This window comes from Passer montanus, unplaced genomic scaffold (genome assembly GCF_014805655.1).
Source record: "Passer montanus isolate IOZ18808 unplaced genomic scaffold, ASM1480565v1 scaffold10, whole genome shotgun sequence".
NCBI lineage: Eukaryota > Metazoa > Chordata > Aves > Passeriformes > Passeridae > Passer > Passer montanus.
The window spans coordinates 38,555,657-38,569,653 of record NW_024356505.1 but is presented as its reverse complement, the minus strand read 5'-3'; the positions used below and the strand labels follow the sequence as shown (position 1 = coordinate 38,569,653).

At 42.1% G+C, this 13,997-nt stretch overlaps 1 protein-coding gene across 3 annotated transcripts in view; it reads right to left on the bottom strand.

Moving 5' to 3' along the window:
• Positions 1-8,319: 8,319 nt before the first annotated feature.
• Positions 8,320-13,997, bottom strand: part of XYLB (xylulokinase) — an 83,177-nt gene continuing 77,499 nt past the window's right edge. The window contains exon 19 of one of the 3 annotated variants that reach the window (XM_039712806.1): positions 8,320-8,603. In XM_039712806.1, coding sequence (XP_039568740.1) covers positions 8,520-8,603 — 84 coding nt within the window. In that variant the 3' untranslated portion in view covers positions 8,320-8,519. Of the gene's footprint in view, positions 8,604-8,627; positions 8,813-11,344; positions 13,372-13,997 lie in introns of those variants that run through there. The other 2 variants (XM_039712824.1, XM_039712814.1) reach the window with 2 other exon arrangements.

Below are 13,997 nucleotides of genomic sequence, written 5' to 3'. Positions count from 1 at the left end.
TATTGAATATCATTAACTTCAAGGCTGTCCACTTTAAAATGCTAATTAAACCTCACTTCCTTTTGCAGGGTTCTAGTGAAGAAAGATTGCCGTGAGGTAAATTCCTCTTGTTTGTAGAGGACCAGCCCAACAAACTGATAGCAAACTGGGCTATTACATGTCCCAAGATTAAGAAGTAGAGTTGGAAGCTTTCCATTATTTGTTCCTTCCTTACTTTTTCCTTCCCACAAACCAAACACAGTCAAGAAGGAAGAGGTCAAGTGTGAAAACCTGCTCTGTCCACAGAGCAAACAGTTTCTCTAAAGGTCACTGTTGGACCAAACCAGTTTTCACACAGGATTTCTAACACCTTGTTACACCCTACAGCATGTTGTGCTGGAGGTGTGGGGCTCTGTATTCCTGGCACCACACACAGAGTACAAGAGGTCCTTAAGTGCCTTGCCCCCACCTCGCTCCTAATTTCCAGTGCAAATTTATTCCCATCAGTATTTGTCACTTGCCCATGTGCCAACACTGTTCTTTGGCTTGAAGAGCTTTCTCCACCCCCAACCTGAAGGATTTTTACTGAATAACCCAATATATAAGTTTTACTGAAATCTCAACTTCTTTGTGCTTCTGGCAAAGCAAGTTAAAGTTTCAGCCTCCTCTCCTAGGACAGCCCTTCCCTTCCCCTGGTCAAGGTACAGCCCCTCCTTCACCTGTTCCAGTTTTAATTCTTCTTTCTTCAGCAGAAGAGAGCAGGTCTGGCTGGGTCTTACCAAAGTTCTGCATGAGCCTATGCTCCATCTCAGCTGGAAAGGCACACAGGCAAAGTCCAGGATAACATTCACCTTCTTCATGGCCAGGTCATACTCACAGTAGTCATCATGTAAAAAAAAAGAGTATGTTTTTACCTTTCACCTCCTTTACTCCTGCTAAAGTTGAACTCTGTTCTAAGGCAGATCCAGGAGGCACCATGACTCAGCCCCCAAAGAGAGCCTCATGCCCAACTGATGCAAAACAAAAAACTTTTTGGACAACAGCCTCAGGATGACAGCCTGTCACCATGAGCAGGGAGCTCTGGGTGCTCCCCCTGCTTGGTGGATGTGACCCCAGGTGCCAGTTTGCAGACCACTTTTGGTAGCCTGGAGGAACCTCAGGGAGGGAGAAGCTTCCATGTCTGCTGTAAACCTGAGCTGCTGTAGAGGAAAAAAGCCAGGATGCATCAGGCCAGAAAAAAAGATCCTCTGAGTACCTGGCTCTCCTCACCAAGAATTCCTGAGTCCAGATGAATTCTCCTTCCCCATCTAAACATGGTCCTCAGTCATCTGAGCAAGTTAATTTACTTTGTCAATTAAAGATTCAGAGTATAAATTACAAAATGCAGAACTTGATACAAATTGCCTGTCCAGTCTCACCTCAGTGATTTCTCATCCAGACAATCTGGCTGAACATTAGCATCCTTCACTTCAAACCACTCATATAGATATGATTAGATATATTATAGATAATCCAACACTGCCTGTCCAGCAAACCTGAATTACAAAAAAGTTTCTGGGCCAAGAGGAAAAGGAAAAGAGCCTTTTAACATTTACCCTGGTTTTTATAGGAAGGCCTTTGTCCCACAGAGGCTCATCTTTCTTTCTGTGGAAGCCCATGAACTAGGAGGGTTGACAACAGGCAGGGGCAGTTGCAGCAACACTTGTTTAACCGGTTCATTTATAAATCATGCCAAAACCACACACAACACAGATCAACACAAAAAATCTGTATTCACTGGACAAGCAGCAAAATGAGTCTGTGCTGAAAGGTTTTTGGGAGAGTCTGCCAAACACAGAATCACAGAATGGTTTGGGTAAGAAGGGACCTTAAGATCATGTAGTTCCAATCCCTTTGTCATGGGCAGGGACACCTTCCACAAATGGAAAACAACAGCTGTATTTTCTCAGCCAAGAATCACTCTGAGAAAAATAAAATACTTTCACAGCAAGGCAGGGCTTGAAATGAAGTTTATTTGCTTATTCATTCAGTTGAACTCTCTGACTAAATCACATATTGGATTAGCTGCATTCAATGTCTTCTCTTTCCTCTGCTTGGGTAGGTGTTCCTTCTAAGGGACAGCAATTGCAGGGAGCCAAATAATTTAACTGAGAAATGGAAATTGGGAAAACATATTGCCACCTTTTGACAAGGTTTTTCTTGATTAAAAGGGTGTTTCTGCTATATGTAACTGTCCTCAAGCAGAGCAGTAACCCACCAAAGAAATTATTCCAGGAGTGACAGGGGAATGTCCCACACTAACCTAACAAGCTGTGACAGCCATGTGAAGAGATGCTCCCAGGTGGCATAAGCTGTGATATCAAAGTTGTTACACAGCATGGCTTCGATGACTTTTTAAGGAGAATTCCATCTTCCAAAACATCAGTATTTATCAGACCTGGAAGAGAGTTGAGGTTTCAGGAGGGTAGTGCATACATGTCAATCAGAGAGAAAATAGTGTCCTCGAACAGCAAGTGGAGCAGACCTTTGTTTTCCTTTGTTTTCCTTTCCTTTCCTGTGCAGACCTTTGTTTTCTTGTGCAAAGATTTTCTCAGTCTTAAGGGAGCTGTCTTTCACTGAACCAGGGTTCTGAGCTTGCAGGCATAACACAAATGCCTGGGAGAGTCCAGCTTGAAGGGATAAACACAAGCAAGGGCATGCAAATAAAGGACAAAAATCAAGAATGTGAGTACCAAAGCTCCCAGACTGTGTCTGCTGGATATCTCCATGCAGGTGCATGGAGAGGCAGTGTGAGAAGATTTGGACAGGTAAGTCTCATGAATTTGACAGTCAAGACAGAGCAGTTGTGGAATAAGGGAGCTTTCCAGCTGTAGAGTGGTAAATGGGGACAAATCTCATCTCCAAAGTTGAGACAAGCCTTCAATCAAGTCTTCAGGAGTTTTGGCACAGGAGAAATCAGTTTTTTCTGTCCTCTTCTCCACACCACTGCCTTTCAACTCAGCAGGGAGAAACTGCTCACTCAGGAGACAAATCACCTGATCTGTTGTAGACATCTGCCACAAGGTAAGATGAACAACAGCCAGAAACTCCTCTCCCTCGTGGTCCTCTCTTTGATTGCTAAAGGAGCCCATATGACAGCAGACAGAGATGTCTACACTGGTCAGATGAATCCCACACCTGAATGGCCGGACTCCTTTTGGATGATGAGATGCTAAAAGAGGAATGACAACCAGATGGGTGAATTACAGAGTACTCTGCCAACATACACCAAATAAAAGCATCTTACGAATGTGTCACAAATACCTGTTATTAGAGCAAAAAGCATCTCACATAATTAATGATATCCCCAAAGTAGTCAGGCTGGTGATTGAACATCATGTCTAATGGGCTGATGGGCAGGCTGATATGTCAGAGCTGACTCAGTGAAAGACTGGAATCAGAGATTGTAGTATCCACAGTAGTAGTGATAGTATCCATAGGCAGTGGCAGCTGCTCCTTCACCCTTCCCTCAGAGTATGTGCTTCAAGAACACTGAACCAAGTCACAGAGCTCCCACAGTGGTTGAGACATTCCCAGAAGCCTGGGATCACCACAGAAACATTGTTCTGTTTGTCAAGGCCAACTTTTAGAAGTGGCAGAGAAGCAGAAGAACAAGAAAAGCAAAATTACTCTTGGGGCTGGATTTCAGCAAAGTGTCATGTAAGAGAAGTTCTCAGCATCCCTCAGAAGTGGAAACAGCCAACAAGGTAAATCATCTACAAGAAAGGGTAGTTATCTGCTGTAAAAGAGGAATAAACTGGTTCTAGGGGGAAAAAATAATCCAAAAATATTGCATTCTGGCAATGTAAGCTGTGATGGCTAAAATCTAAACCACTTGAACTGACCAACCAGAGGCTTGATCCAGACTGCAAAGTACAGAGGGTGAGCAGGGATTACCCAAAGAATTCATTCAGACTTCTTTTGCCTTGCACATCACATAGTGCTTTTGACCTGCACAAAATGAGATTAAAGTAATAAAGAGGTAAGATTCTTCAGTGCAGACATGATTTTGTACCAAATTTGCACAGGAGTATAAAATTTCAAGCCACATGGAGTCAGGACTACAGTCACCTTCAGAGAAGCTTGTTAGGGAAATGCTCCTCACAGAACAGTGATACCCTGGTATCAGATGAGTGAAAGTTCTGCCTATTTTCTTTTGCCATTTGTTTGGCCATTTCAATTTGCATTGAAATGCAAATTTAACATGAGGGTCAAGATTTCACCAAAACCAAAATCAGAGAGGTTTCATGAAAAATCATCAGCCAAGGAGAAGAAAAATCTGAATTAGTCCCTTTCTCCTAAAGAGGAGATTCTAAACTGGCCTGGCATTGATGACAATACCAAGACCAGACAGTTTAGGTCTCTAAAATTTTGGTCTTTTTTCCCCTCAGCCCCTAACCTGCATGCAGCAGTCTGGAGATCAAGGTAATACAAATAAGGATAAAACAAATTATTTGTTCAAAGTCCTGCTTTGGCTTTTTGTGGCTTTAGATACATCCTTCACTGCACTGCTCTGTGATCTGTGGTGGTAGCTCAACTCCAAAGGAAAAGCAAGCTGCAAAACAAAAAGGTCCCCCCGGGATCACACACAGCAGTATTCAGCTCAATTACTTATTAAAGCACCGACACAGCATAGATTTTTTTTTTTCAGTACATTACTTATTCAATCAGAGCTCCAATTCTCTCAGACTGATCCCTTAAGAAAAAGCAAACATCTTTCCCTGTTTGTTTCCAGCTGCATCACAAAAGACTTTAAAGACTTCAGGCTGCAAAGAAAACTGTTTGTCTTTGGGTTGTTGCACAGCAAGAGCTTGTGGGTGAATCCAGTGAAGCTCTGATTGACTGGTGAGAGCACAGGGCCATCGAGCTGGGAAAGGTGCTTGGATTTTTCCATGTAACTCCATGACCCACCTCTAACCTAGAGTAGCTTTACCTGTGTGGGACAGGAGCTGCAGGCAAGACAGTGGGGAACAATCTCTTTGTGGCAATCAAGGGTTTGGAGTTTCTTTACAGGAGGTAAGATCGATTTTCCATCAAGTTATTCTAGACTGGGAATAGTTCATCAGATATTTAAACACAGAAGCTGAACTTTCATCTAGGCAAGATGGGCATGCCATGTTGCTCACCTTGAAGAACAGTAAGGTCCCCTGAGGAGGAGGGAGGGAATCAACCTCTATCAAATATTTAGAGGTAGAAGCTGTTGCCTTGCCTTTAGATTTCTCTTAGCTAAGCTTTAAGTTGTAGAATCACTGAGGTTGGAATACAGCTCCAAGATCACTGAGTCCAGCTGATACCATACCCCCACCTCTGCTCCAAACATCCAGAGTACCATAAGGTAGAGAAGCTGGCAAAAAGCCACGTGGTTTTGGAAACCAAAGGGTACCACATCTTTCCATCACTTTTTTAAAGGGATGTGAGAGCAAGAACCTGTGTTTCCTTGGTGAGATAATGTGCATTCCTAGAAGGACAAAAATAAAAGAGTAGTAGAAGTCTTACAGCAGAATTTCTTCAAAGGACCTTTCAAGGGGGAGATTTATTGAGTCTTATTCTATCAGACAGTAGTCAGTGAACATGTGCAACTTGGGTGAGCTGGGAAAAAAATGAGCTTGTCTATAAATTCTTGTACTCCAGACACTGTTCCTCAGAGGCCAGCCCTAATAAACCCTCACCATAGCAATACTATAATTCAGTGGTGGCTCACTCTTCAGAGCCCTGCATCCCAGTCTTTTCTCAGGGACTCCTGCAGCAAACACACCGTGCATCAGCCTGCCCTGAGGACACAGTGCTTTAATGTGGAACATGTCAGAGAGCTCCAGCCCAGCCCAACAGACAAGGAAATGTCTCCTCTCCCTATCCAGAGAAGAGCTCAGGCCCAGAAAGTAGTTAAATCATCCAGACAATATCCTCCTAGCACCACAAAATACTTTGCTAGGAGCCAAGATATTAACTAGAAATGTTCTGCAATGTGCTATGAGCTGGGAAATGTGACTTTTAATCTTCCTCAGCTGAGTAAGAAACTGATCTTGAGCCTCCCATTTCACAAGCAAATAAAGCCAGAAAGCTACAAGAGACAATAATCATCTCACCCTGACAAAACTAATGAGCTACTCAGGAAACTGTCACCAAAACTGCACAGAGCTGAAAGATGTAGAGAAGGCAGAGTTACTGAATGCCTTCCTTTCATCAGTCTTCACCAACAAGACCAGACCTCAGGAACCTCTGACCCAGGAGCCATGGGTAAATGAATGTCAGGGGGAAGACCTTCCTTTGGTCATCAAGGGTCTGGAGAATTTCTCTTACAAGAAAAGGGTGAGGAGCTGGGGCTGTTCAGCCTTGACATGGACCAGGCTCTCCTTGGTGGCACGCAGCAATGGGACAAGAGGAAAGGGCAGGAACTGATGCCCAGAAAGCTCCACCTGACCATGAGGAAGAACCTCTTTACTGGGCAGTGACCAAGCACTGGATCAGATCACCCAGAGAGGGTTCAGAGTCTCCCTCACTGGAGACATTCCAGACCCATCTGGACACAATCCTGTGCTGTGTGCCTTGGGTTAACCCTCTTGGAGCAGGGAGCTGGGACCAGATCAACCCTGTGGCCCCTTCCAACCTGACCCACTCTGTGATTGTGACCTCCCCAACTCCTTCCCTGTGTGGTTAACTTTGTTTCTGCCTGTAACCTGGCAGAACTTCAGGCTAATGATGATGGTAATGCTGCTTAAACTAGCAGACATTGTTTAACTTAATTAATCCTTCTGCATTTCTCCACAGCCTTGCTCAATGACAAAACAACTGCTGACAGTGGAGACCTGCAAGAAATATTATATGTTTTAGCACTGTACCTTTGGACCCAGAATAATAAGCACATAAAAGAGATATATGTGTATTTCTAATGCCACCTTTTAAAGCAATTGCTTAAAAGAATCCTGCTTTAGCAACTCGGAAATGTAATTCTTGACCTTCCTGAGTAATCATGCTAATATCAGGAGAAGTTGCAATTATTCAGTTGTGCAAAAAAGAAGGTACTGTTTGTACTCAAAAGTGGAGCACTTAAATATAAAGAGAGACCAAAGGAGGAATGTGAGTATTCCCTGGCCACTCCAGAGGTGAGTCATGGCAAAGGGTTCCCAATCTCAACAGGATGTGGCAGGGACAGGGAGAGTGCTCCTATGCCCCCAAAATGTGAAGAACACGAATTTGAGTCATCCAGCTCCAGCAGGGCACAATCCAGATCTCAGTCAACAAAGAGATCCTCTACTCTCTACAATTCCCTGGCTAATTCCCAAGACACATTACAGCTTTACAGGAAGGGAAGAAAAGCTTCATTCACTTTCATTAAACAATCTGCTTTATTCCCAGGAGAAATTTTATCCTAAGGGAAAGATACCAGCTCCACAGAACGCAGTAAAGTGTTCCCACTTGCACAGGGATGTTCATTCAAATTCTGCAACTTCCACACACCTTTGCAGAAAGATCTCCTGGCTCACATTTTCTAAGATTTTTTTAGCTAGAGGCTACTTAATCTGGACTAAAACATTGGGAGTGAAACAGCAGCAACAGAGCAAGACAATCAAGCTGTTCTATTCAAGATCTCCAAGAAAGAAATGGGATATTGGGAGTGTAAGAAAAACTTTGTCTTCTTGCCCTGTGGAGAGCAGAGCATGACACAGAATTTCACAGCCATGACAAGGAGGAGGAAGAAAGAAACTCCAAGCTGGTGTGCAGATGGACTGACTCTGCTTTCTGAAGCAGAAAGGAGGTGTATGAAACTTCCCATGTTTGGTCTCTTTATGTTCTTTTTTGCAAAACTGATGTCAAGTAAAACATTGCACAGTGGTGTCTGTATCACACAAGATCTCAGTGCTTTCCACAATCTATAAACCCCTGCCATATCATGCTTTATCACACACCAGGCTTTCCATAGTATCATGTGACAAGAATTTCCCTTCGCAGAGGATCCCAGGGAGTCTTTAAAGACTTTAATCAACCTCCTCCACATATTAAAGAAAGATGGAATTAAGTCAGTGTGCTTATGCTTTCTGTGTAGGCAAAGATATAAACATCTCCAAGTTACAGATGAACAGATAGTCTCAAAACATTTAAGCAAGAGAAATTGAGGAATTAAGATATTTTGTTAGACAGGTATGCAGAGGCTGGCATGCCAAACACACAGAATCAAAGCTGACAGAGATGGGTAGAGTGACTCACATTCACAAGGAACTTGACTTTGTCACCCAGCTCTCCCAAAACAGCAAGCACAGTCTGAAAAGTGCCTAAGAAAAATTGAGGCCACAAACACACAGAGCAATATGATGCTTTTTTAATCAGGTTTTCAATCACAATGTAATTTTTTGCCCACCAACACACTCAAACACAGACATTTTAAAATTATTTATCTACAAAGAGGAACAAAATGATTTAAAGAGCTCCAGTAAATTCTGAGCAAATCTCTTCTGATCTTCTCCTTGGGAGTCTGCTCAGACACATATAAATTTTATTTGCTTCTATTTCACAAGACAAGAAGAGGCTGGGTTGTAGATAACCTTCTGTTCAAGCTCAGCATATCTTTTCAGAAGTGGACGATAGAGCTAAAAAGGAAAAAGAAATAAATACGTCTGATTGAAAAATTAGATTTTTAAATTACACTGCAGTTAAAAAGCATCTTCAGACATGAAAAATGCAGCATCTTCACAAGTATCTGAAGGTTTGGGCTGGTTTTTCCCCAATTTGCTCATGAAAGTGCTGCAGAGTTTTCCCTCTTTAAATGTCACAATCCTTTTTACCATCACCTTTACAGCTTAATTTTATGGCACGCACAGGTTGTGCTTGTGTGACTGGGTTCTTGCTATAAGCAGAAGCCATTACTTCCAGCAGAAGCAGCTCAGCTAAAGTCACCTCTCCCAGTGTGACATGCCCCCTCAGTAATAGCTGTGCTAATCACCCAGGCAGAACTCCTGTCCTTGCCTCCCTCCACTGCCCCAGGATGGATCACTGCCTCTGTCTCCTCCTCCTCTGCCTCGCTAATCTCCCCACTGCACCCTCCAGCACAGTCAGCTGGGTCCTCCTTGGCCAACGTGCTGACCAGGGCCTTCTAAAATTCACTTCACACTCCCTCTCAGACTCCTGTACCTGTTTGAGCTGCTTCTCTAATACACATCTTTCACAGCCACAACCTTTCCCATCCCCAGGCTGCTCCATGGCCATGTCCTTGGCTCCCCAGACCCACAGGGACAAATGCAGACCCAGCTTTTATCCACAGCTACACCAAGTATCTGAGTATCTTGTTTGTATTTTCCTAGTTAGAATTTTCCAGCAGTTTTTAGCTACAGTATTGTTACAACCATAAAAAGAAGAACCAAGACTCAAATGTATTCAAAACCCCAGACTCCTGACACTTTTGGATATGGGTGAGATCCATGACATGAGAAACCCCGAATAAAACTCTACTCTGGCTCCAACCAAAAACTTCATCTAGATCTTGGAGATGCACCTTTCTCCTTATCTCCTCCCTCTGGTGTTAACTGTCCCTCTAATAAAATCAGTGCTGTGACAAACCATACCAGGACAGCTTTGCACATTTGCTGGCTCCAGCACAAGGAAAGAAATGCCAGGAGCCAGTGCAGGGTCTGGTACAGGCTTGAGCAGTCCCTAGGAGGATGCCATAAGGTCACATCCCTGCCACAGTGAATCCCAGAGGCTGCCAGTCTGGTCTGCAAGCCCTCTGCACTGACTCATAATCAGGGCAGCCTCACTCCCAGCTCCAGGTTCACAGAGGTTATAGAGCCATAATGAATCATAGCCAGCAAACTGAATTACTGCTCTCATCAGTAAGAGAGATCCAGCATTTCAATGCATTTTATCCTTTTCAGGACGGCCAAGAACAGTGTGTGTACATGTATGAAAAATTCAGGAGGAAAATGTTTCAGGTGTAAACTATGGGGATGTAGAGACCAGCTCCTTCCTGGGCAGGTCTCTGTACAGTCCTGCAGTAGCCTCAGTGTCTGTAACAGCCACACTTTCCCAGATTAAAAATTAAAAAAAAAAATCACAAAGTTTACTCACCTAGGAAATAAAAAACAGTGGGTTTTTGTTTTCTGTTTCAGCTGATGGCAAAATACCCAGTTTGTATGTTTCCCTTCTGCTGAATGATAGTTTAAGATAGACCAGTGAAAACTGGATTTATCTCTTCATTCCCATTTCCATGTTCCATAACAGCAGGTGGAAGTGACTTAATGGACAAATTCTGCAGATGGATCCAGTTTTGACCAATTCCTTCCTTTTTACAAACCAGATGCTATAGAAATTAAAGTTTCATTTCTACATTTCTATAACAGAGTACGTATATGAAGGGGTAGAAGAGAAGGAGCATGCACAGCAAGTGGAAAGAAACACTGTTCATTAGCCAAGACACCAACCAAAAAATGGTTTTTAAAGCCATCTCACAGTGACTGAGTCTTACAGTGTCTTCCACTGATTAAAGCAGAGAATCCTACTCACTCCTGCTCTGCAAAAGATTCATTCAGTGACCCCAGGTCAGGCATTTAACATGTGTGTGCCCCAGCTCCTCTTCTCCACAGGACAGTGATACTGAGTTCCTGGAGGTTTATGCAGATTTATGGGGTTAGAAAATAAAATGCACCACTATTATGAAATGTCACATTACTCAGCATGGTATTTTTAAGTAACTACATGAGGGCCTGGAGTGTTCAGAGAAGTACATATATATATTCTTCTCATGTTCCCAAAGAACATGAACATATTGCTCTCATTTCTGGTAAATATGCACATCAGAGTAAACAAAACATTGAGTAGGCAACTATGGCTATACTGGGAGTATCAGTATTTCAAATAAAACCAGCTCCTCTATTCACTGAAGCATCTGTAATGAAGACTGGCTATTTCTTACTCCACTATTCTGTAAATTTGATAAGTGCTAAGTGCTTCTCAGCAAAGATTCAAACACAGCAAAGCTGAATTGGTAAGTGAGCTCAGGCATTGAGAAAGCAGGCTCCATATTATTTGCCCATCAGTATTTTTACAAAATGCACACAACGCATTTACCAGAAGGCTGGGAAGTATTATTGTTAATACATCACTCTAAATTAAAATGTGTCAAAATAAATGAACAACCACATTTACTGACACAGTTTCTTTTCCTGTTTATTGGACTTAAGCACTTAGCTTGCTAATTGAGAAAATTCAGGCATTTGCAATAAGCTTCTCAGTCATTAGTGTAAATGAATCCTGCATTATGGACCATAGGAAAAAAAATTGCAAACAAACAGTTAAGGATATTTCCTGTACTCTTTGGGGTAAAAAGCTGCACTGTTCAGAGGGATAAGCAAAGCCTTAAATTCCTCCTCCTCAGGGAATTTGGCTGTAATACCACCAGTACATCACAGCTGATAAGTGCAGCAGTGCCACAGGCTTTCCACAAGCAGCATTTTTCATGCCAGCCGAGGTTTGGGGCTGGAGCAGTGCAGCTCCCATGAACCACAGGGAAGAAAAGCCAAACAGCACCAACCCAGAGCATGGCCTGAGTGTGCACCCAGGTGTGTCTGTGGAAGGTGATTCTGTCACGACTGAAGTGCCTCCACAGAGCCTTGGGCAGCTCCCCCTGTGCAATTCTGGGAGTCTCTTTCCTGAGGCAATTATATAGATATGTTTTCATAATTGAGGTCCAAAGGGAATAAAGGACTCTCAATAATGCATAAAAAACCAAGGACATAAATTCCCTCTCTGCCATAGCCTCAAACCTAATCTATCAAACCATGATATTTAATAAAAGTAATTACATGTATCGCAACACAAACCTTATTATTGTCCATAATTTAATTGTCCTTGCTTAATTATGGCCCTTTCTCCAGCTTATCTTTATAGCCTACTCCACAACGTTGACAGTACTCTGACTGTTTCATTTACAAACCCTAAACTTCCCTCCTGGGACAATTTGGGCACATTCTGACAGTCCCACAACTAAAGAAAATGCTCATGATTAATAATACATTATTACAGGGAATAATTTAACTTGCCCTCTCTGAAAAATGCATTTGTACAATGCTACCTTGTTCTCTAGAACAAACCAAATGTTTCATCCTGTTACTACATCTCACCACATTACCAGCCTATGTACTCAACTGGGCTTTTACTGTTTAGATTGTCCCTGCCACCTTTTAAGAGCAAAAGCAGCTACAAATTATTACTACAAGTGACAATCCACATGGATCCTCCTATCTCCTGCAATGCTCTGTTAGCCAATCACTGGAGCAATTCAAAATTTACAAATTACAAAGATGATGCTGATGATTATCTAATTTTAATCTACCCGAGTACATTTAATCTACCCTGAATAGATTAAAATTAATCAGTCTTTCACAAACACTTGCTACTTTTGATATGTTCCTTTTTTTTAAAACCAAAGTCAAATTACTCATAGAGATTTGCTGAAGAAATCAAGAGTTCTTTTATTTTTCAAATCATAGCAGTTGTTCATTATTCTTAACAGAGAAAGAATACTCATAAAGCAGAAACAATAAAACAATGTTCTAAAGTACTCTGAAGACTTCTCCAAGGAACCACACCTGAAACAATTACATACTTTACCTCAGATTTCCATTCTGCAAGCCTATCTTAATCAGTTTAAAAAATTATTGGCTACACAAATCAACTTAATCAAACTTCTATCAATACCTGTTATATTTTTGTGGTTGTATTATTATTACCTACTTTGCACTAAATAACCAACCTAAACCAATTCTAGAAAACAACTTCCCCCCTCCAAAATCTAACTCTAATATAATTATTTTAAATCAATAAATAGGTAATTATAACCTTCCTGAGTAATAGGGTCATTTCTATAAATCCACCCACTTACAAGGCAATTCACCAAAGTCAAGAAAACCTGTTAGGTTTACATTTTCCCTTCCTGAATTTTTGCAAGATTAATACATCTCAGCAGAGTCAATAATGCAATCAAAAATCTCACATCCAGAGGTAGTGAGCTGCTCTATGCCTTCTCCCTTGAAAACCCCATAGGACAATATCACAACCAATCTGGCACTCTGTCACACATCTTGGGTAAACACAAGTGACCAACTCCCAGACAATCATGTTCTCTCTCATGTTTTATTTTTGCTTAATTAACCAACTAGCCAACCATCCCTGCTTTAATAGATTACTGAAATAGATCTGAATTCTAATGCTAAAATAACAGATTATTTCTGTCTGTTAACATCTATTTATTGCTGTAGAATCTCCTGGTTATTTTTGTCATGCTTAGTGCTTCTGATTAATCTTTTTCCTCGGGGAAGAGAGGAGGCCCCAAAGAGGTGAAATGACTCTTTAATTTTTGCTATGCTGGAAAAAAAAGGAAGAAGGATTAATCAGATTAACCCACAGATGACTGACTTGAGCTAGTCTGGTTGAGTGAGTGACCAAGGACTCTCACCACAGTGGTTCCCACCAGAACACCTCATGACCCATTTGGGTATTGACAGAATTAGAAATAAGCTCAGATTAATACCCCTATCCTACAAAAATACTGGGAAATCAGGTTCAGCTGAGAGACTTGGGGTCATACCCACAGAGAGGGATTCATCCTCTTTGAAATGGTCTCTTCAAGGCACCATGGTCTGCTGCAGGACAAAGTCACATTGTTGCCAGACAAGTTGGAACTTTTGAGACTTCAGTCTCCACTAAGTACTGATTCATCGCCCACCACAAGCCCTGTGTTCCCCATCTTGTGACTTTATTCCATTTTACCTGCCCATCAGTTTAATTGAACCAGAAGTGCTGCTTTGTGCGCCCTGCCCTTGCTTTTTAAAATCACATTCATTATCACAAATGATCCCTCAGAAATCAAAGAAACGCTTTTTGCATTTTTGGCTCCTGGAAACCCCTGCTGTGGGCATAAGCCTTGGCAAGGAAGGAGAAGCTACATCAAACTGTCCCATCTGACCTCTGTCTATAGGAGGTTTTCCTCT